Source organism: Zalophus californianus, chromosome 9 (assembly GCF_009762305.2).
Source record: "Zalophus californianus isolate mZalCal1 chromosome 9, mZalCal1.pri.v2, whole genome shotgun sequence".
NCBI classification, from domain to species: domain Eukaryota; kingdom Metazoa; phylum Chordata; class Mammalia; order Carnivora; family Otariidae; genus Zalophus; species Zalophus californianus.
Window position 1 is genome coordinate 95,771,912 of NC_045603.1, and position 24,634 is coordinate 95,796,545.

Genomic DNA, 24,634 nt, shown 5'->3' on the forward strand with positions numbered 1-24,634 from the left:
GATGAATGGATAAAAAAAGACATGGTATAATCAGACAACAAAAAGAAATAAAAGGCATCCAAATCAGTAAGGAAGAAGTCAAATTTTCACTATTCACAGACAACATGATACTCTGTGTAGAAAACCCAAAAATCTCTCCAAAAAACTGCTAGAACTGATAAAAAATTTTCAATAAAATTGTAGGATTCAAAATCAATGTATAGAAATCTGTTGCATTTCTATACACCAATAATGAAGCAGCAGAGAAAGACCCAAGGAATCAACCCCATCTGCAACTGCACTAAAAACAATAAGATGCCTAGCCTAGGAATAAGCCTAACCAAAGAGGTAAAAGATCTGTACTCTGAAAACTATAGAACACTTAAGAAAGGAATTGAAGAGCACACAAAGAAATGGAAAAACATTCCATGCTCATAGATTGGAAAAACAAATATTGTTAAAATGTCTATTCTACCCAAAGCAATCAATTCATTTAATGCAATCCTTATCAAAATACCACCAGCATTTTTCACAGAGCTAGAACAAACAATCCTAAATCTTGTACGGAACCACAAAAGACCCCAAATAGCCAAAGCAATCTTGAAAGAGAAAAGCAAAACTGTAGGCATCACAATTCTGGACTTGAAGCTATATTATAATGCTGTAGTTATCAAGACAGTATGGTACTGGCACAAAAACAGACACATAGATCAATGGAATAGAAAACCCAGAAATGAAACCCCAACTATATGGTCAACTAATTTTCGACAAAGCAGGAAAGAATATCCGATGGATAAAAGACAGTCTCTTCAACAAATGGTGTTGGAAAAACTGGACGGCAACATGCAGAAGAATTAAACTGGACCTTACTTTCTAATGCCGTACACAAAAATCAATTCAAAATGGGTGAAAAACCTAAATGTGAGACAGGAATCCATCAAAATCCTAGAGAACACAGGCAGCAACTTCTTTGACCTCGGCTGCAGCAACTTCTTGCTGGACACATCTCCAAAGGCAAGGGAAACAAAAGCAAAAATGAACTATTGGGACTTCATCAAGATAAAAGCCTTCTGCACAGCAAAGGAAACAGTCAACAAAACTAAAAGGCAACTGAGGGACTGGGAGAAAATATTTACAAATGACATATCAGATAAAGGGCTAGTACCAAAATCTATCAAGAACTTATCAAATTCATGGAGCCTGGGTAGCTCAGTTGGTTAAACATCTGCCTTCAGCTCAGGTCATGATCCCAGGGTTCTGGGATTGAGCCCTGTGTTGTACTCCCTGCTCAGCGAGGAGCCTGCTTCTCCCTCTTCCTCTACTCCTCCCCCCACTAATGCTCTCTCTTGCTCTCTCTCTCTCTCAAATAAATAAAATCTTTTTTTTAAAAAAAGAACTTATCAAACTCAACACCCAAAAAACCCAAAAAGTCCAGTCAAGAAATGGGCAGAAAACATGACAAACATTTCTCCAAAAAAGACATACAAATGGCTAATGGACACATGAAAAAATGCTCAAGATCACTCATTATCAGGGAAATATAAATCAAAACCACAATGAGATACCACCTCACACCAGTTGGCATGGCTAAAATTAACAACATAGGAAACAACAGATGTTGGAGAGGATGTGTAAAAAGGGGAACCCTCTCACACTGTTGATGGGAATGCCAACTGGTGCAGCCACTTTGGAAAACACTATGGAGGTTCCTCAGAAAGTTAAAAATAGAACTACCCTACAATCCAGCAATTGTACTACTAGGTATTTACCCAAAAGATATAAAATACAGATTCAAAAGGGTACATGCACTCCAATGTTTATATCAGCATTATCAACAATAGCCAAATTATGGAAAGAGCCCAAATGTTCATTGACTGATGAATGGATAAAGAAAATATGGTGTGTGTGTGTGTGTGTGTGTGTGTGTGTGTGTGTATAATGGATAAAGAAGATGTGAGATATATATATATATATATATAATGGAGTATTATTCCAGCCATCAAAAAGCATATCTTGCCATTTGCAATGACATGGATGGAGCTAGAGGTATTATGCTAAGTGAAAAAAGTCATCCAGAGAAAGACAAATACTATATGATTTTATTCATATGTGGCATTTAAGAAACAAAACAGATGAATATAGGGGAAGAAAGAAAAAAAAGGAGGCAAACCATAAGAGACTCTTAACTATGGAGAACAAACTGAAGGTTGCTGGAGGGCAGGTGGGCAGGGGATGGAGTAAACAGGTGATGAGTGTTAAGGAGAGCACTTGTTGTGATGAGGACTGGGTGTTATATGTCAATGATGAATCATTAAATTCTACTCCTGAAACCAATATTATACTATATGTTAGCTAACTAGAATTTAAATAAAAACTTGAAACAAACAAAGATGTGGTATCTACAATGAAATATTATTCAGCCATAAAAAATGAAATCTTGCCATTTGCAACAACATGGATGAAGCTACAGAGTATAATGTAAGCAAAATATGTCAGAAAAAGACAAATACCATAGGATTTCACGCATATGTAGAATTTAAGAAACAAAACAAATGAGCAAAGGAAAAAAAAGAGAGAGAGAGAGATAGACTCTTAACTATAGAAAACAAACTGATGGTTACCACAGAGGAGGTGGGTAGGGGGGATGGGTGAAATAGGTGAAGAGACCACTGACCATTTTTTTTTTACCTCTTTTGTTTGTTTGCTTCAAGTTTTTATTTAAATTCTAGCTAGTTAACACATAGTATAATATTAGTAACATTAGAGAATGTTCTGAGAGTGTAATAAGACTAAGAAGTTAAATAGAAAGAAAACTGCTTCTACTCTTTCAATAAATAATTCTAGAATGAAAGCTTTTTGTCCTGCACAGGGTTTTGAGAGAAAATTTATAACAAAACGCCAACTATATACAAAGGGCGTCAGGTTATATTCATGTCTTATTTTATTTTATTTTATTTTATTTTATTTTTAAGGATTTTATTTATTTATTTGACAGAGAGAGAGAGAGCAGGAACTCAAGCAGGGGGAGTGGGAGAGGGAGAAGCACCCAAAGTGGGGCTTGAACTCACAGATCACCACATAAAAAAACTCAGAGAGGGGCGCCTGGGTGGCTCAGTTGGTTAAGCGACTGCCTTCAGCTCAGGTCATGATCCTGGAGTCCTGGGATCGGGTCCCGCATCGGGCTCCCTGCTCAGCAGGGAGTCTGCTTCTCCCTCTGACCCTCCCCCCTCTCATGCTCTCTCTATCTCATTCACTCTCTAAAAGAAATAAATAAAATCTTAAAAAAAAAAACTCAGAGAGAACAAAAAATACTATTTCTAATAAACAAAATGAAAAATAAAAATTTAGTGATGTGTTACAATGAGTATATGAAGATCAGATAGAGCTTTGTCTCTGCGTCTGGGCATATGCGTATGGTTTGGAACAGATCCACTTCCTCTCCGTGTAATGCCTAGCACTACTGGCACCTTTGTCATTCAAATAGGCACATTCTCCTCCTCCTCTGATAGGAAAACTGCAATGGGAGAAGCAGAATCAATCAGTTGGCCACCAGATATTTCTCCAAAAGCAAAGGGAATAAAGATGAGAAAATAAGGAAACTAACATTAATTCAGCCTCTAAATATAAGATGCATTACACACATCATCTCTTTAATATTAAAAATTACCCTCTGAGATATATATCATCTCTTTTTATGGACAAAAACAACAACAACAACAAACAAACAAACCAAAACAACAGAATTTTCCAAGATTCTATAACAAGTAAAACTATGATTCATGCCTAAATCGATGAAAATACAGGGCCCATGCTATTCCCATCTTCTTCAGTTTGGGAAAGAGAAGAGGGAAGAAATGCTGCTATATTACAGGTAATTTTGTTGTTGTTGTTCTTGGGTCCTGATTTTCTCCTGTGGTATTCATCAGCATTTAAATGGCCTGACACAGACATCTGGGTCAGCATTTAGACTATAAGTTTTTCCTCTGTATTGTGTGAAATTGCTATAGCGTGACATGATTTGCCTATTGTTGAGACAAGCTAGCCCCTAATAAGTAAATAGTTAACAATATCTTTTCTCCTTTAAACACTTACAGAATTAGATGAAGTTAACATTACTATTTCAGTATTATAGAGGAAGAGGTAAAGGTTAATATTAAATATTTAACAAGCATCCACAATGTGCTAGGCACTGCACATACAACAGTGTGTAAATATGAGTTCTAACTCCTAAAATTTAATATCTGTCCAAGATCAAAAAGCTACTAGGTAACAACTAGTTTTCAGAACTATCGATGTCCTACCCAGTGCCCTTTTCACCAAATAAAGTGATATTTCCAATGCTGAGTACTTTTGATAACCTCATAAAGCAACTTTTCAAAACCTCCTCATGTCCTCAGACAAGAAAACATTTAGCAACATTGTCTGAATCCAAGTCTTCCAACATCATCCAAAACTTTTCCAGTAATATAAAGATCCAATAGATATATGATTGAGATTAAGTTTGACAATGCCAAACTGTACTTGTGCTAAACATTATAATTGTGATCTTATAAATAATGGATGCCATTACCATCATTCATCCTTATGTAAATGGTTGAAGATTGATGCAATGATAGTTTAATGTAAAAATTTAACTTCCATTTATATAAGATTTTAAAGTTTAAGTAGTGCAGCCATATACATCAAAATCTCTGATTCTCCATCAACCCTGTGAGATCAATCGAGCAAGTACAATTAATTTTGTTGTAGAGGTAAGCAACAGACTTAAAGATAGTGTGTAGTTTGCTCAACATGAAAGACTGGGTCAATGACATAGAGGAGGTTGTTGTCAAGTTCACCGTTCTAGCATGCCACATATTATAAGTTTTGTATTGGTTGGAGGGGCTTTCAAAACCTCTGCCACCTACAATTTTTCACTTTTTTTCTTTATAACTAATCTTAAAATAAAAATTTTTTAGAGGATATAATTGGAGAACACGTTTGGTTTCATGCAACGTAAATCCAAATCCAAATATTGCTATCATATTTTTCAGAACTTACCAGCTGGTCCATTCAGTGCCATTTATCCATTTCCATGGTTGGCCTTGTTCTCTGCTGAGCCCAATCCAGTGGTCATAAGGGCCTTTATACCTCAATAGGAAATTCTTTTAGAAAACAAAGATGACATGAGTTAACCTGTCATTATCTGGCCTCTCCCAGAAGAAGTGTTGCTTCTATGCTATATTCTTTTTTTTTAATATTTTATTTATTTGACACAGAGAGAGAGCACAAGCAGGAGGAAGTGGCAGAGGGAGAAACAGACTCCCCGCTGAGCAGGGAGCCTCATGCGGGGCTCGATCCCAGGACCCCAGGACCATGACCTGAGTCAAAGGTAGACACTTAACGGACTGAGCCACCCAGGTGCCCCTCTATGCTATATTCTTAACTGCTCTTATAATTTTCTCCTTTTTAATTTTGTATTGTTTAATAATACAGAGATAATAGATATGCCATAGTAGCATACACACATAAATATTAAAACTGAGAGAAATTACTGATAATTTGCTTTTAATTCAGCATAGTGCCACTTTGTATTAATATTCCACAATTTGTTTATCTGTTCTATTATTGGTTTCCACTAGCATTATTTCAAGTTTGAAGTTATTATGAATGCTGTTATGACATTCTTGGCACCTGTCCTGGAATGAATGATCAGGTCACAATGAATACGTATTGTCAATTTCACCAAATGACACCAAATTCTTCTCTGATGTCATTGTAAGAAATTATACACACCAGCATTTTAGGCCAGTTTTCCATGCTACACATCTTTGTTAACACTTGGAGCATCTTTTTATGATTACAAGTATTAATTTCAATATAATTAAATGTATGATTTTCCTTTATGATCAGTGGATTTAATGACTTCTTAGGGAAATTTTTACTTTTAAGTCATAAAGATATTTATTTTCGCTTTTCCTTGAGATATACAGTTGGGATACTGATTTTAAATATTTTTTTTCTTTAAGATATGCATTTACAGCTCTAAATTTCCCTCTTAGTATTGCTTCTACCACATATCTTAAGTTTTGGTATGTTGTGTTTTCATCTCATTTGTCTCAAGGTATTTTCTCATTTCCCTTGTGATTTCTTTCTTGTTCACTGGATGTTTAACAATGAGTTTAATTTCTACATATTTGTGAATTTTCCAGTTTTCCTTCTGTTGTTGATTTCTAGTTTCATTCCATTGTGACTGCAAAAATAACTTTATATGATTTCAGTCTTCTCAAATTTACTAACTTGTTTCGTGGCCTATCATATGATCTATCCTGAAAAAATGTTCCATGTGCATTTGAGAAAAATATGTACTCTATTCTTGTTGGGTGGATTGTTCCACATATCTTTTAGGTCTAATTGGTTTGTAGAACTGTTCAAGACTTCTATTTCCTCACTGTTCTTCTGATTGTTCTACCCATTATTGAAAGTGGAAGCATGAAGTCTTCAACTATTATAATAGAACTATCTATTTCTCCTTTCAGTTCTGTCAATTGTTCCTTCATATATTTGGGGACTGTGTTATTAGGGTGCTATATGTTTAAAATTGTTAGATCTTGATGTATCAAAATTTGTATCAAGATATAATATCCTTCTTTGTGTCATAAACTTTTTTGCTTTTGTCTATTTTGTCCAACAAGAATATAGCCACACAGCTCATTTTGGTTAGTATTTGCATTTAGTATCTTTTTCCATCCTTTCACTTTAAACTTCTTTGTGTCTTTTTTTTAATTTTATTATGTTATTTTAGTCACCATACAATACATCATTAGTTTTTGATGTGGTTATCCATGATCCATTGTGTCTTTATATCTATGGTGAATCTCTGATAGAAAGCATATAGATGGATCTCGTTTTGTTTTTATCCAACTGCCAGTCGTATATAAGCATTTTGTCCCTATACATCTCCAACCCCGTCTTTATATTATTGTCATAGGTTATAATGTATACATTGTATGCCCATTAACATAGATCTATAATATTGTATTATGAATTCACCTGTTAAATCATATGTGAAAAGAGAGAAGTTACAAACTAAACCAAGAGTATAGTAATACTGGCTTTTATATTTATCTGTGTGGTTACCTTTATGAGTGTTCTTTATTATTTTGGCTCTGAGTTACTATCTAATGTACTTTAATTTCAGACTTAATAGTTGCTTAAGGATGGGTCTACTGCTAAGAAACTCCCTTAGCTGCTATTTGTCTAGAAATATCTTATTTTTTCCCCCTATTCTGAAAGATTGTTTTGACAGATACAGAATTCTTTTTTTAAGATTTTATTTATTTTATTTTTTTTCAGAGAGAGAGACAGAGCACAAGCAGGGAGAGCAGCAGGCAGAGGGAGAAGCAGGCTCCCTGCTGAGCAAGGAGCCCAATGCAGGACTCAATCCCAGGACTCTGGGATCATGACCTGAGCTTAAGGCAGACTCCTAACCAACTGAACCATCCAGATGTCCCGACAGATACAGAATTCTTGACAGGCAGGTTTTTTTGCAGAATTTAAAATATGTAATTCCACTGCTTTCTGGCTTCCATAGTATCTCAGGATAAATCAGCTGTTAATCTTACTCAGGATCCCAACACCTGACTAGTCCCTTCTCTTGCTGCTTTCAAATTTCTCTCTTTGGGTTTTGACAACTTGACTCTAATTTGTCTTAGTGTGGATTTCTTTGAATTTATCTTGCTTCGGAGTTTGTTGAGGCTCTTGGACACGTATATTCATCTCCTTCCTCAACTTTGGGAAGCTTTGGCCATTATTTCTTTACATATTTCTCCTACTTTTTTTCTTTTCCCTCTGAGATCCCTACAATGCATATATTGGATTGCTTGATGATACTACAGTTCCTTCAGGATCTGTTCATTTATTTTGGGTTTTTTTTTTCTTTTCTTTCTAGTCCCAAATGGGATACTTTCAATTATCTTCAAGTTTGCTGACCCTTCCTTCTTCCTGTTCAAATATGCTTTTGACACCTCTAGTGAGTTTTTCATTTCAATTATTGTACTTTTCAGCTCCAGAATTTCTATTTGGTTCCTTTTAATAATTTCTACTTCTTTATTGATATTCTCATTTTTGTTATATATCCTTTTCCTGATTTCTTTTACTTTTTCTGTCTATGGTTTTCTTTAGCTCATTGACCATATTTAGTACAGTAGATTTTACATCTTTAACTAATATTTCCAATGTCTGGGCTCCCTCAGGGATGGTTTCTTTCAGATATATCTCCCTGTGAATGGGTTATGTCTTCCTATTCATCTGTATGTTTTGTAATTTCTTTGTTCAGAACTAGATATTATGAATATTTTATGGTGTTAACTCTGGGAATATAATTCTTTTCTTCAGAGATTGTTGAATTTTGATTATTGAGATTTGGAGCCACTGTCTGTGACTTTTCCTAATAATTTTTGCAAAATGTGTATTCCTTACTGTGTGTGGTCACTGAAATTTTTATTCTGTTGTTTCTATGGTCAGCCAGTTCCCTGCCAAAAATTTTCTTAAATGCCTGGCTCCCAAAAGGGGAAAAAAACAAGTACTGTTTCTTTAAATTCCTTGGAAATCACTTCAGTTGGTAGAAGTTGAAGAAAAAAATGGCAGCCCACCTCTGTATCTGCCCCTCGGCAATGAAAAGCAGCACTCAAAAATAACAGCACATAACCACAATATTTGAAGAACAATGTTCTTATTGGCCATCCTGGATCCAGCAAGTTTTACCAGGAACATGGCCAGAAGTCTCCATATCTCCCAGCCACGATGAGGTGTGGGGAATTGTAGCCACTGCATGGGAAAGCTGAAATTCACTGGGATTAAGTGAAATTTACTAACCTCTTCATTAAGTTATCCCTTGGATGCTGCAAGACTCCAGAGTTCCAACTCAGTTACTTGAGAGAGTTTCTGCCAGCTCAATAGTTGTTTAGGTACAGACTCCAGGAGCTTTCTACTCTGCCATCTTCTCTGATATCATTCCTGCCTGATTCATTTTGAAGCAATGTTAACTTAATACAACTTAAAATTATGTTTCCCTCTCTAATTGTCTAATTCTATTTGCACACTTCTTGCTCATAAGTCAAAGAAAGCACTGGCTTGCTCTCTGGCCACCCTCCTGCTATGAATGTTAAGGTAACTGTAGATGGCCCACTGTAGAATGTAGCATCTGCTGGCTTTTCTCTCATGTTATAAATCAAAATCTAGGCAGGTATCTAAACCTGTATTTTAGATATTCTCACATAGAATTACATAGCATATTGGAAGATCCAATTTTTTTTATTCTAGGTAGAACTATTTTCTTACCAGTTCCTGGATAGTTTCAACCTGAACAAGATCAGCACCATGTGAGTCACAAAACCTCTGGCTGAATGTCCAATTCTTGATGTCATCAGAAAAATAGAAACACTTTCTTTGGAAACCAATCCAGGCTTCTGGGCATGCGGCTTCAAAACACTCTGATGATATCTGATGCAATTTTCTTCCAGTTACTAAAAATAAAAACAACTTGCTTTTATATTTTCCTATATATATTACCAAGTGCTTTCTAATACACTTTTCAATAGTCATGTGAAATACTAAATGTATTATCCTTATTTTTCAAATGAGGAATAGAATTTTGAAAGTCATTGCATATATTACACAGCAAAGGTCAAAGCTAAGATTCAAGTAATGCCTTAGGTAGTGGATGAATTGAAAAAAGAATAAATAATGCCTTAAACTCTGGACTATATACTTGTCTACTTGGATTTCAACAATGTTACCTTTCCTTAAAATATTAGGTACATCAATAGCAACATTTTATCAGCCTTAGAGAACAGATAGTTCAAGAGCTCTAGATGCTTTCCTAAATAAAATGAGGTGCAGGGTATAGATACTTTTTGTGAATAGTTTATTGAGATGAAATGGTCGGATACATGTCTAAAGAGTCCCATGAGGGTAAAAGAAGTAGTTTTACCCTGAGCATTCTTCTACTAAGTAGAAGGCTACTAAGGAAATTTTGTGATGCTTTCTATATTTCGAAGCTGACAATACTCCATTGGACAGGCTTTTCTGATACACTTCCCATATAACCAGGAGAGATGCTCTCTTCAAGTAGGATTCAGAGCATGGAAAGTTTCTTCAGATGGTCTTTATTGATCCATTAGTAGCTGACTCTTCCACTTCTATGACCATTTTCTCCTATTTACAGCTTCTTTATTAAGTAATGTTAATTTAAATCTCTATTTTTGCTTCATCAATATATAAGGTATTTTATTTTGGGTTATAGAATGGCAAGAATAGATCATTCTCCATGGAATCATAAAAATATTAAAAAATAAATAAGGATCCCCTGGAACATAGAATATTCCAAGCATTATTGACTCTAGGATTTATAAGCAGCACTTGAAAAGCATGTTAGGATATTGCGTCTGGATTTAATAACAGCAGGGTAGGTTTTAGGTTATTACTCAGGTTGGGGTGGAGGTGTAGAGGAATATTCTTGTAATTTTCTACATCAAAGCTTGGCTTACATTTGCTACAGTGCAAGTGTGTTCTAAGCTATAAGGGCATCTTCATTAGCTAAATTGCTTCCAGGGTATGCAATCCAAGAAAGAATGTGTTGTCTGGGAAAACTGGCTATATAGTCCAAAAAAGTGGGGGCTGGAAGATGCTAGAATATCTGGACAAGAAGACCACAATACCTCTATGCCTGCACTGTTATACAGCCAGTTAGTAGTTTTGATATTCTCTCACCTCTATCTCTCTCTTTCCATCTGATTTGCTTGTATTCATGCAAGCATGTGTGTTATAGAAGTAAAATAAATCTTTGTCCCTGAAAACCACAATGAGTTATCACCTCACACTTGTTAAAATGGCTATTTTTTAAAAGACAAAAGACAACCAGTGCTGGCAAGAACATGGAGAAAAGGGAACTGTTGTACACTGTTCATGAGAATATAAATTGGTATAGCCATTATGGAAAACAGTATGAAGGTTTCTCAAAAAGTTAAAAATAGAACTACCTTATAATCTAGTAACCCTGCTTCTGGGGATATATCCAAAAGAAATGAAATCATTATCTTAAAGAAATATCTGCATTCCCCTATTCATTGCAGTATTATTCAAAATACCCAAGATATATAAATAATACCCAGCCTTTAGAGTGGAAGCAACCCTGCCATTTGTGACAAATTGGATAAGACTGGATGACACTGTGCTAAATCAAATAAATCAGATGCAGAAATACAAGCACTATATGATCTTACTTAATATATGGAATATAAAATAGTCAAAATCATAGAAGAAGAGAGTAGAATGGTCGTTGCTAAGGAAGGGGAAGTGGGGGAAATACTGAGATGTTGGGCAAGGGGTACCAAGTTTCAGTCATGCAAGAAGAATAAGTTCTGGAGATATAACACACAGTGTGACTATAGTTAACAATACTGTATTGTATACCTAAAATTTGCTAAGAGGGTAGATCTTAACTGTTCTTGACAACAGAAAGGTAACTGAAGTGATGGATATGTTGATTAGTTTGTAGTGATTATTTCACATATATACAGATATCAAAACATCAAGTTATACACCTTAAATATACATAATTTTTGTCAATTATACCTCAATGACTTGGGGGAAGGGTGCAGAGATTAAACACCATGACTAAGTGCAATTAATCCCAGAATGCAAGGATTGTTCAATATACAAAAGTCAATTAACCTCGTATACCATAATAATAGAAAAAGATTAAAACACAAAACAAAAAAACTGATCATCTATATTTTGTAAGCCTCCATGTTTTTTGTGATCTCTCTTCTTTCTAATATCTCAGCCTATAGCCTCATTAATATATGGTTTAAAAATTACTGAATTCTTGGCCAATATTCAAACATAAACACAATTTCATAAATCATACACATTCAGCTTCTACAGCTCTATTTTGATGTGTCCTCCATTAGGATCTACACATAATACCTTTGAAGCAATTTTAATTGAAAATTTAATTTCAATTATGTTGTACACCTGAAAGTAATATAATGTTACATGTCTATTATAGCTCATTTTTATATATCCTTAATCCAAAGAAAATTTTTTTAAAAAGAAAATGTAATTTGAGAGTAAACTGTATATATATAAATATATAAAGTATATAAATATATGTTTGCAATTAAATTATATGAGTATATAAATATATATGTATACATATAGAGTAAAACTACATGGTTAAAGGCCTAGCAATAATATAAATTAAAACACAATATGATTGGCAACTGGGTCCTACCTTATGCAGACTCTGGTCCTTCTATTAATCTTCCAATAATATGACCTCTCTATTACACAATTAAGATCTAAGATCCCACTTATAAGGTAATTGGAATTTAACTCAGTGAAATTAAACTGTAAAGAAGTGTAAAGAACAGGAAAATTATCAATAAGTCCTTTCTTCTTTTGGAAAATGGACTTCTTTAGATGAACAAAGATTACAATTCACTTACCTAACAAACTCATAATTATACCAAGCAATATAAATAACAGACATATGACTGTGGATAAAACCAAGACTTGATTCAGGGTAATGGTAATAGAATGCTTTCTTGGATGCTGGTAATCTGGAAAAAAAATATTGAAAACATGTTTTTGTTTTTGTTTATGTTTCCATTAAATGCAGAACAGACATCAGACTACTAGGAGCATTAACCATCAAAATGTTACTTCCACTTCTTTCCTTTTCACTAGAGGGGGCAATTGGCCTGTCATTTTGTGAATTTACAATTTTCTCTCTCAAGTTTAATTGTTCACAGAAGTTAAAATTGCTCTTAACACACAACTAACCCATGAACAGCTTTGCACCCCTCCCAAAAAATAATCTCATTAAACTTCCAGATCCAGCTACCAATTTAATAGAAATACAAGGGAGAGAGAATCATGTCAATTAAGCAACAGGAATGAAATCAACAAACTCCAGACTGTTGGAAATTCTACATAATAAATTATCTTGAATCTTAAAGAAAAAGTGACAGGCAAATTTTAAAAAGCAACCATGAGGGAATCTTTTGATTAAAAGATGAATGGATAAAGAAGATGTGGTATATATACACAATGGAATATTATGCAGCCATCAAAAGGAATGAGATCTTGCCTTGTGCAACGACGTGGATGGAACTGGAGGGTGTTATGCTGAGTGAAATAAGTCAATCAGAGAAAGACATGTATCCTATGACCTCACTGATATGAGGAATTCTTAATCTCAGGAAACAAACTGAGCGTTGCTGGAGTGGTGGGGGCTGGGAGGGATTGGGTGGCTGGGTGATGGACATTGGGGAGGGTATGTGCTATGGTGAGCACTGTGAATTGTACAAGATTGATGAATCACGGATCTGTACTTCTGAAACAAATAATGCAATATATGTTAAGAAAAAAAAGAAGAAGAAGAAGATAGCAGGAGGGGAAGAATGAAGGGGAGTAAGTCAGAAGGGGAGACGAACCATGAGAGACGATGGACGCTGAAAAACAAACTGAGGGTTCTAGAGGGGAGGGGGGTGGGTGGATGGGTTAGCCTGGTGATGGGTATTAAAGAGGGCACATTCTGCGTGGAGCACTGGGTGTTATGCACAAACAATGAATCATGGAACAGTACATCAAAAACTAAGATGTAATGTATGGTGATTAACATAACAATAACAAATTATTAAAGCTCTTAAAAAAATTAAAGTGAGAAAATGATTCTCATAAAAATCAATTTAATGTGATTTGAGAGAATACTTGGAGGGCTTCTGAGCTGGATAACAAACTTCTTTCTCTAACAAAGACAGTATTTAACAAGGATGCTCAACTTAGAATAATCCATTAAGCTGTATATTTGTTTTGTACATTTTTCTACATTTGCATTGTATCTCAAAACATCCTGCATTATCTAAAACCTCTTGTAAATTTTATCACTGGAACTCTCTTCTGACTCCATCTTTTGGCTACTGCACACACTTTTAGCTACTTCATCTAGAGATGTTCTTGGCTAAACAGGCATATTTCTCCCTAACATTCTATCCACACTAGAAAGCTTTTCATTAATGTTTACCAGATTGACCACTGGGTTGATGCACATGCAGGAAAGATATGAATAACACTACAAAGGATCCAAAAAGTGAGCTGACATTGGAATCAAAGCCCAGAGAATGCCTGAACCTAGCCAGAGTAATTGCCTGCTAAAACCAAGAACATTAATATACTCCAAAAATTTAAAGTCAAAAGTCTCACAACAAAATATTCCTTCAAAATGTCCAGAATACAGTCCAAAATTACTCAGCATATGAATAACCATGAAAATTTCAACTTTCATGGGAAAAGGCAAGAAAAGCCAAGGCTAAAATGAGACAGATGTTGGAATTATCTGACATATACTTTAAAGCAGCTGTTATAGAAATACTCAAAATACCAAATGAATAAAGAAATAAATGAAGTCATTTAACAATAATTAGAAATCATCTTTTCCTCATCTGAACTGCCTTCTCTCTAAATTGATTACTACCTCTACCAAAGACAAAAATATTTTTTTCAGTCATAAATTACAACACTTCAGTTTTCCCCAACTGGTACAAAATACCTTTTTTCACTTATTAAATCATCATATACAGCCTCAAATACAAGTGTTTTTTTAAAAGTTTCAAGCTTCATATAAATGCACAATATATATGAGATTATATATGTATATTTAGATATTTTTTTTATTGTGTAGCCAGTGTAAGATAATTCCATTTGAAAGCTCTACTGTTTTTTCTTTGACTTCTGTTTGTTTTTTATTTGTTAAAAAAACCTCTTCATTTTACCTTTTCTTTACTTTTTAATTCTTTCTTTCCTATGAACTTTCATGATAGATTTTTTTTACCTTATTTATTTATTTATTTATTTATTTTTAAAGGTGTTATTTATTTATTTGGGGGAAAGAGAGAGAGAGTCCACAAGCTGGAGGAAGGGGCAGAGGGACAGGGAGAAACAGACTCTTCATTGAGCAGGGAGCCGGATGTGTGGCTCGATCCCAGAACCCTGAGATCATTACCTGAGCCTAAGGCAGACACTAAACTGACTAAGCCACCCAGGTGCCCCTTTTTACCTTATTTAATAATGATAATACCCTGTGTCTATATAACACTTTCAACTGTGTATTGTTCTTTTCAGTGAAATTAATTTTTAATAATAAATAATAAGTGTATAACAATTAATAATTAATATCAATAAATGATTTAACATTAATATTAAATAAATTAATATTTAATATCGATATTGCTAATAAAATAACACTAATAAATAAGGATTTATTTTTTTTAGAGAGTGGGGGGAAAGGACAGAGGAAGAGAGAGAGGGACAGTTTTTCTTTTTAAGATTTTATTTATTTATTTGACAGAGAGAGACACAGCAAGAGAGGGAACACAGCAGGGGGAGTGGGAGAGGGAGAAGCAGGCTTCCCGCCGAGCAGGGAGCCCGATGCGAGGCTCAATCCCAGGACCCTGGGACCATGACCTGAGCTGAAGGCAGACAGTGAACAACTGAGCCACGCAGGCACCCCGAGAGAGAGACAGTCTTAAGCAGACTCCACATGGAGCCCCAATATGGGACTCCATCTCATGACCCTGAGATCATGACCTGAGCCAAAATCAAGAGTTGGGTGCTTAACCAACTTCACCACCCAAGCACCCCTCAGTGAAATTAATTTTTATTCATGTTTTTTAATTCTTAATTTCATCATTTGTTTAATTTCTTAATTTTAATATTTAATAGCTGATTGATGAATTATTAATAATATGAATAAAATATTAGTATATGTTTCAATGACATTAACTTTTAAATATTTATTCTCAATCATAAATTTAACCTGACCCCATTCTCTTACATCTTTCTCTAAGAGTTCTCTCTCCTTATTTGTTAGGACAGTGCACTTAAGTATCTGCATATTTTTACACAAATTATAAACTAATTTATAACCCCTAGAACTCCATCGCTCATCCTTGAAAACTCTTTAAAAGACAACCATTTTTCCTTTGCAGAAACTAGATCCCATCACTGCTATAATCTTACCACCTCAGTTCCCACATTCATGTCACACAGCCCAGCTTCTTACTTGAGGTTCCCAGCCATGCAACTGGTAAAATATTTCTCTCCAGTCGATTGCTATCATGCATTTTGTGCCCAGTTTTTACAGGACAGCTCACTCAGTTGGCAGTTTCAGCTCCAGAATGTGACAAAAACGAGAAAAACCTCACATTCTGGTTAGAACTTCCTCTAACTGAAGTTTTGGCTTCAGTTACACATGTGTAAAAAGGAAACAGGAACCAAATGACACTGAAAGAGCTTGCTACAGCAAAAGCCTCAAAATATAAATTTTCAAGTTTATCCTTTTTACATTTCTTCAGTATTTTGTTGTCAAAGAGGACAGAAAGTAAACCTTGATAAATTTCACATTATCTTGGAATTCCTACACAGATGGCAGAACTAATAACAATACTTTTACTATTATTCTTATGGTGTGATAACATAAAACGATGGCTTATTGTCACTTACCATGATCCAGAAGTACTGACGAAAGACTTAAATATGTGTTCTCATTTAATTGGTACAACTAAATAATGAAGCTGATATTATTATTACTTTTATTTTAAAATGAGCTCCTTGAGTAAGGACTGAGTAATTTGTCTAAGTTCACAGTTACTGACAGACTCCATGATTAAATGACTGATTTAGGAACTACTTTGAAATTAAGACCCTACATAGTCAGTAAAGGTCAAATGTTGACTCCTGTGACATTTCTGAGTCAGTCATACACTCATAAAATTTCTGTTTCCATTCCTGAAACAGCTCCTCACTATAAGAAAAAGAAACAGAAAAATTAGTTCTTGCAGTCATGATGATGTGTTAGCTGAATGAAACAGTAAGGCTGAAATGGCCAGTTGAAGGGAACTGTGTTCATCTAGTTCAAGAGAAGAGAACATGGAGTATAGCTGGGAAAACTCCTGATACTTAAGATGGCTGGAACACAAACTGTGTGAGGTGAAATGTGAGAAAATAACTTTCTAATTAACACAAGGACTCTATATTAAACTGAATTTCATGACCTCTAAGCCCTAAGATCATGTTCACTTTCTTAGGAAACCCTGTGTTGACACCATATTTAAGATACACCGACATGTTTTTACATGGTGAAAAAACAGGGGACACTGAGAGCTATTTTAATTTCACTTAGGAAAAGGATTTTTTTTCTTTTCTGAAACAAGAATTTTTTTTTTTTAATTAGGTATATACTTAAGAGAGAAATAAGTGACTAATAGTCTGGCTGTGAAAAGAAAAAAGTCCCTTCAGGATCATTTCTATTCAATAGAAGGAACTATTCCAAGTGACTAATGTAAAAGTAATTTTATCAGATTTTTTGTTGGAACACATCACTGATAAAAAAAAATTACAGGAAACAGCAAAACCTCATGAAAATTAATCAGTCTTACTTGACCTCTGCCCCACTTTTCTTGGCCTTTCTGGTTTTGACAACAGAATGGGTGATAAGTGTATTCAGTGTGAGAGAAATATAAAAGCCTGTGTATATTATGTGAAAGAACACCGCCTTTGGAGCAAAATAATCCCAGCCCAAACACAACTCTTAAAACGCAGTAGTTTTTTTACTTTCCATATATATATGGTAGGCAGAATTTTAGCCCCTCAAAGATTCCATGTCCTAATCCCCAAGACTGTGGATATGTTACCTTACATGGGAAAAAATTTTAAAAACTCTTTGAAGATGAGGCGCCTGGATGGCTCAGTAGGTTAAGCCTCCAACTCTTGATTTCAGCTCAGGTCATGATCTCAGAGTTATGAGATGAGCCCAATGCAGGGCTCTGCATTGAGTATGGAGCCTGCTTATAATTGTCTCTCTCCCTCCCCCTCTGCCCTTCCCCCTGAACTTGTGTGAGTTCACTCTCTCTCTCTAAAAAATAAAAATAGAAAAAAATAAGGTCTTTGAAGATGTGGTTAAAAATCTTGAGATGAGGGGCACCTGGGTGGCTCAGTTGGTTAAGCATCTACCTTCAGCTTGGGTCATGATTCTGGGGTCCTGTGATCAAGCCCCACGTCAGGCTTCCTGCTCAGTGGGAGCCTGCTTCTCCCTCTGCCCCCTCCCTGCTTGTGCCCTAAATCTTAAAACAAAACAAAACAAAACAAAAATCTTGAGATGAAGAGGTTATTCTGGAGGATCTGAGTGGACTCAATTTAGTCACATGGGTCTTTCTTCAAGGAAGGCAGCAATGTTACCTAGAGAAAGGTTTGAAGGAGCTGTGCTGCTGGCTTTGAAGATCAAGCAACCCAAGGAATGCAGGTGGTGTCTAGAAGCTATAAAAAGCAAGGAAACAGATTCCCCCCTAGAGCTCCAAAAGGAACACAGCTCTATCAACAACTTGAATTTTGCTCTATAAGATCTGTTTTGAATCTCTGACCTCCAGAACTATAAGATAATAATTTCTAATTATTAAAACCATAATTTGTGGTAATGTATTATTACACAAATTATTATTACAGCATATTAACTAAGTTCTCTCACTCTCAAGATCTATATGGTAACAGGCTTGTTCTGAAACATGAAATCTATGATTTAGGTAAAGGTATCCAATAAACTTCAGCTGTTAAATACTTAGTGTTCAGGTACTAATAGTTTATGCCTGCCTAAGGAAACATTATAAGCTTTAGTATCTACAATGTTCATGATGAAGCTTTGCTCTGAAGAATATCTACAATCTTTTTTCTTCCAGTTTCAGATAAAGCCATTTCCCCCAAGTGCAGAACACTGGCCAGAGCTTGTTCTGATAGTCCAGTGCCTGGGTTTAAATATTCTGAATATCAGTGATTCTTAAGGGTAGGAGAAATGGTATGTTTCACCCTAGTGCATCATGCAAAGGATCTGAGAGAAGGGAGGGAAGCCTGCTAAGCAAAGCAACTATTGTTAAGTAGCTCAGCAAAGAAAGTACCCTCTTCAGGAAGCAAAAATACTGAGCATGAGCAGTCTGTGATGAATTGCGATGGCCAAAAAATGACTGTGTGCAAGACCAACTACATGGACATACTGTCTGTCCAGCAGCAGATCTCTATGCTCAAAAGGGCTTCCCACTTGGTTTAATATGCCAGCATTGATGTCTTCAAATTATTACTACTATTTAAACAAGACACTCCACATTTTTATTTTGCACTTGACCCTGCAAATTATGTAGTATGTCCTGACTCTGTGTGCATGAAAGAGGTGAATCAGTTTTGACCTCATCTAACATAGCTTTCATTTTTACCTAAATGTTTTTTCTCAATTTTCAGATTATTATAGAGTCATATGCAGGTATGAGAAATATTACAGAAAGAACCCATTTTCCCTTTAGTCAGTTTCCCCCAGGGTAACATTTTAAAAACTACAGTATGCTTGGTTTCCACATCTTTGCTTAGTAAAAATATCACAAACATTAATTCACCAACATCGTACATGTATTTACATATACACATTCATACATATAGAAAAAGAATATGCTGTGCCCGTCCTAAAATAAAATTGAATCAAGAAGAATGCATTAATGGAGCAATGGGTGTTATGCACAAACAATGAATCATGGAACACTACATCAAAAACTAATGATGTAATATATGGTGATTAACATAACAATAAAAAATTAGAAAAAAAAGAAGAATGCATTAAAATCAATCAATTTATTAATTAAAACTACAGTATGATATCACAGCAAAGATAATGACATTGACACACAGTCAGGACACAGAACTATTCCAATACCACATGGTTCCATCAGCAGGGCTTAACATCAAAAACTTTAAAAAATCAGCAGGCTCGGTTCTGAGAGACCCTGAGGGTGATGAGAAACTGAGTCCCAACCTTTAAAGAAACAGTATAACAAACAACCCCGCCTAGGTATAGCATAAAAGCAGCAGTTTGAAAAGCATATGGGGTATGCAGAAAGATTTATTTCCTGGTCTCAGAGCATATACAGGAGGGGCAGATACCTTTGGGAGACTTCTCCAAGAACAAAGGAGTTGGCTGGTGCCATTTCTCTCCCTGCCCACCAGCCTAGAAACACAGATACCTATGGGAATCAGACCAAACACTCTCCATCTAGCTTTGCTGAGATTGCGCCCTGCCCCTGCATTCTCTTGCAGACTGCACCATCCAACCATCCCCATTCAGCAGAGTCCCTCTAAAGTGGCTACAGGTCTCATCCTGCAAACATCCCCCAAAATGGCCAGCACCACTCCAAAGAGTCTTGCCCTGGGGCGAGGGTAAGATAACTACACACACCAGTATGATTATAGCCCCAGCAGTGGGCTGAGGGGAGGCATCTAGTCTGACCCAACTCAAGCCCAAGGTGGTCTAAGACTAGCCCCTTAACAGCACAGGGACCAAACTCTGCCCATAACAGGCAAAGAAAGCATTGCAGACAACTGGACTGAAAGCAAAAACATCTCAATCACAACAGTAGGGCACATACAACACATTTAGGAGACATCCCTGAAGCACCAAGTTCTGATGCACAGGGGACATTGCACTACAGGACACTACCAGAACTCTTCTTCATAAGGCCACTATTTTTAAGAGCAGGAGATGTAGCTGACTTTCCTAACACATAGAAACAGACACAGAGAATTAGACAAAATGAGGACACAGAGGAATGTGTCCCAAATGAAAGAACAGGGCATAATCATAGCAAATAAATAAATAAATAAGTAAATAAAAATTTAAAAAAACAAAGATAAGCAATATGCCAGATAGAGAATTCAAAGGATTGGTCATAAAAATAGTCACTAGACTTGAGAAAAGAGTGGAAGGGCCAATGAGACCTTTAACAAAGAGATAGAAAATGTCAAAAAGAACCAATCAGAGATAAAGAACTCAATAACTGAAATTAAAAATACACTAGAGGAAAAAAATAGTAGACTAGAGAGAGCAGAAGAATAAATCAAGGAGCTGGAAGATAAAGTAATGAAAAACTATCAAGCTGAAGAAGAAAAAGAAAAAAGTAATAAAAAATATGAATAGGTTAAGAGAACTCAGCAATGTCATCAAGCATAACATTTGCCTTATAGAGATACCAGAAGGAGAAGAGAGAGAAAAGAGAAAGAAAAATTAATTGAAGAAATAATAGCTGAAAACTTCCCTAATCTGGGGAAAGAAACAGAAATCCAGATCCAGGAAGCACAGAGAACCCCAGCAAAATCAATCAAAGGAAGCCCATACCAAGACACACAATAATTAAAATGGCAAAAAGTAGTGATAGAGAATTTTAAAAACAGTGAGAGAAAAGAGAACAGTTACATACAATGGCAACCCCATGAAGCTATTAGCTGATTTTTTAAAATTTCATTTTATTATGTAACCATACAATACATCATTAGTTTTTGATGTACTGATCCACCATTCATTGTTTTCATATAACACCCAGTGCTCCATGCAGTATGTGCCCTCCTTAACACCCACCACCGGGCTGACCCACCACTCCCACCACCCTCCCGTCTAAAACCCTCAGTTTGTTTCTCAGAGTCCATAGTCTCTCATGGTTCATCTGTCCCTCCGATGTCCCTCCCCTTCATTTCCCCTTCCTTCTCCTAATGTCCTCCACGCTATTCCTTACGTCCCACAAAAAGTGAAACCATATGATAATTGATTTTCTCTGCTTGACTTATTTCACTTAGCATAATCTCCTCCAGTCCCATCCACGTTGATGTAAAAGTTGGGTATTCATCCTTTCTGATGGCTGAGTAATATTCCACTGTACATATGGACCACATCGTCTTTATCCATTCATCTGTTGAAGGGCATCTCGGCTCTTTGCACAGTTTGGCTATTGGCGGACATTGCTGCAATGAACACTGGGGTGCATATGGCTCTCCTTTACACTACATCTGTGTCTTTGGGGTAAATACCTAGTAGTTCAATTGCTGGGTCATAGGGTAGCTCTATTTTTAATTTTCTGAGGCACCTCCACACTGTTTTCCAAAGTGGCTGTACCAACTTGCATTCCCACCAACAGTGTTAAGAGGGTGCCCCTTTCTCCACAACCTCTCCAACATTTGTTGTTTCTTGCCTTGTCAATTTTTGCCATTCTAACTGGTGTAAGGTGGTATCTCAGTGTGGTTTTGATTTGAATTTCCCTGATGCCTAATGATGATGAACATTTTTTCATGTGTCTGTTAGCCATTTGTATGTCTTCTTTGGAGAACTGTCTATTCATGTCATGTCTTCTGCCCATTTTTTGACTTGATTATTTGTTTTTTGGGTGTTGAGTTTGAGAAGTTCTTTATAGACCTTGGATACCAGCCCTTCATCTGTAGTGTCATTTGCAAATATCTTCTCCCATTCTGTGGGTTGCCTCTTTGTTTTGTTTTGACTGTTTCCTTTGCAGTGCAGAAGCTTTTTATCTTGACAAAGTCCCAAAAGTTCATTTTGCTTTTGTTTCGCTTGCCTTTGGAGATGTATCTTGAAAGAAGTTGCTGTGGCCGATGTCAAAGAGGTTACTGCCTATGTTCTCTTCTAGGGTTTTGATGGATTCACGTCTCACATTGAGGTCTTTCATCTATTTTGAGTTTATCTTTGTGCATGATGTTAGAGAATGGTCGAGTTTCATTCTTCTGTATATAGCTGTCCAATTTTCCCAGCACCGTTTATTGAAGAGACTGTCTTTTTTCCATTGGCTATTCTTTCCTGCTTTGTCGAAGATTATTTGACCATAGAGTTGAGGGTCCATATCTGGGGTCTCTATTCTGTTCCATTGGTCTATATGCCTGTTTTTGTGCCAGTACCATGCTGTCTTGGTGATCACTGCTTTGTAATATAGCTTGAAATCGGGCAACGTGATGTCCCCAGCTTTGTTTTTCTTTTTCAGCATTTCCTTGGCGATTCAGGGTCTTTTCTGATTCCATACAAATTTTAGGATTGTTTGTTCCAGCACTTTGAAAAATGTCATTGGAATTTTGGTTGGGATGGCATTGAAGGTATAAATTGCTCTGGGTAGCATAGACTTTTTGGGGGGGGGTAGCATAGACATTTTAACAATGTTTATTCTTTTGATCCATGAGCATGGAATGTTTTTCCATCTTTTTGTGTCTTCTTCAATTTCTTTCATGAGTTTTCTGTAGTTCCTAGAGTATAGATCCTTTTTACCTCTTTGGTTAAGTTTATTCCCAGGTATCTTACGGTTTTTGGTGCTATAGTAAATGGAATCCTTTCTCTAATTTCTCTTTCTATGGTTGCGTTGTTAGTGTATAAGAAGGCAACTGACTTCTGTGCATTGATTTTGTATCCTGCCACATTACTGAATTGCTGTATGAGTCTAGTAATTTGGGGGTGGAGTCTTTTGGATTTTCCACATAAAGTATCATGTCATCTGCAAAAAGAGAGAGTTTGACTTCTTTGCCAATTTGAATACATTTTATTTTTTCTTGTTGTTGTCTGATTGCTGTTGCTAGCACTTCTAGTACTATGTTGAACAATAGTGGCAGGAGTGGGCATCCTTGTCATCTTCCTGATCTTAAGGGAAAGGCTCTCAGCTTTTCCCCATTGAGGATGATACTCGCTGTAGGTTTTTCATAGACGGATTTTAGGAACTTGAGGAATTTTCCCTCTATCCCTATACTCTAAAGAGTTTTAATCAGGAAAGGATGCTATATTTTGTCAAATGCTTTTTCTGCATCAATTGAGAGGACCATATGGTTCTTCTCTCTCCTCTTATTAATGTGTTCTATCACACTGATTGATTTGCAAATGTTGAACCACCCTTGCATGCCGAGGATAAATCCCATTTGGTCATGGTGGATGATCCTTTTAATGTATTGTTGGATCTTATTAGCTAGGATTTTGTTGAGAATTTTGGAATCCATATTCATCAGGGATATTGGTCTGAAATTCTCCTTTTTGATGGGGTCGTTGCCTGTTTGGGGATTAAAGTAATGCTGGCCTCATAGAATGAGTCTGGAAGTTTTCCTTCTGTTTCTATTTTTTGAAACAGCTTCAGGAGAATAGGTATTATTTCTTCTTTGAATGTTCGGTAGAATTCCCCAGGGAATCCATCAGGCCTTGGACTCTTGTTTTTTGGGAGGTTTTTGATCACTGCTTCAATCTCGTTACTGGTTATTGGCTTATTCAGGTTGTCAGTTTCTTCCTGTTTCAGTCTTGGCAGTTTAGAGGTGTCCAGGAAAGCATCCATTTCTTCCAGGTTGCTCAATTTATTGGCATATAGTTGTTGATAATAATTTCTAATAATTGTTTCTATTTCCTTAGTGTTAGTCATGATCGCTCCCCTTTCATTCATAATTTTATTAATTTGGGTCCTTTCTCTTTTCTTTTGGATAAGTCTGGCCAGTGGTTTATCAATCTTATTAATTCTTTCAAAGAACCAGCTTCTATTTTCATTGATCTGATCTACTGCGTTTCTGGTTTCTAATTCATTGATCTCTGCTCTAATCTTAATTATTTCTCTTCTAATGCATGGCTTAGGCATTGTTTGTTGCTTTTTCTCTAGTTCTTTAAGGTGTAGAGTTAGTTGGTGTATTCGGGATTTTTCTATTTTTTTGAGTGAGGCTTGGATGGCTATGTATTTCCCCCTTAAGACTGCCTTTGCAGTATCCCATAGGTTTTGGACCAATG

General features: G+C 35.9%; 1 protein-coding gene across 1 annotated transcript; it reads right to left on the reverse strand.

Moving 5' to 3' along the window:
- Positions 1-3,204: 3,204 nt before the first annotated feature.
- On the reverse strand, positions 3,205-16,250 carry CLEC2D (C-type lectin domain family 2 member D). Its single transcript, XM_027592666.2, has 5 exons — positions 16,088-16,250; positions 12,471-12,584; positions 9,301-9,485; positions 5,020-5,123; positions 3,205-3,493 (listed from the first exon to the last, which is right to left on the reverse strand). Exons 1-5 carry the CDS (start codon positions 16,146-16,148, stop codon positions 3,355-3,357), a joined length of 603 nt encoding a protein of 200 aa, XP_027448467.1. The 5' UTR covers positions 16,149-16,250; the 3' UTR covers positions 3,205-3,354.
- Between the last annotated feature and the right edge of the window lie 8,384 nt (positions 16,251-24,634).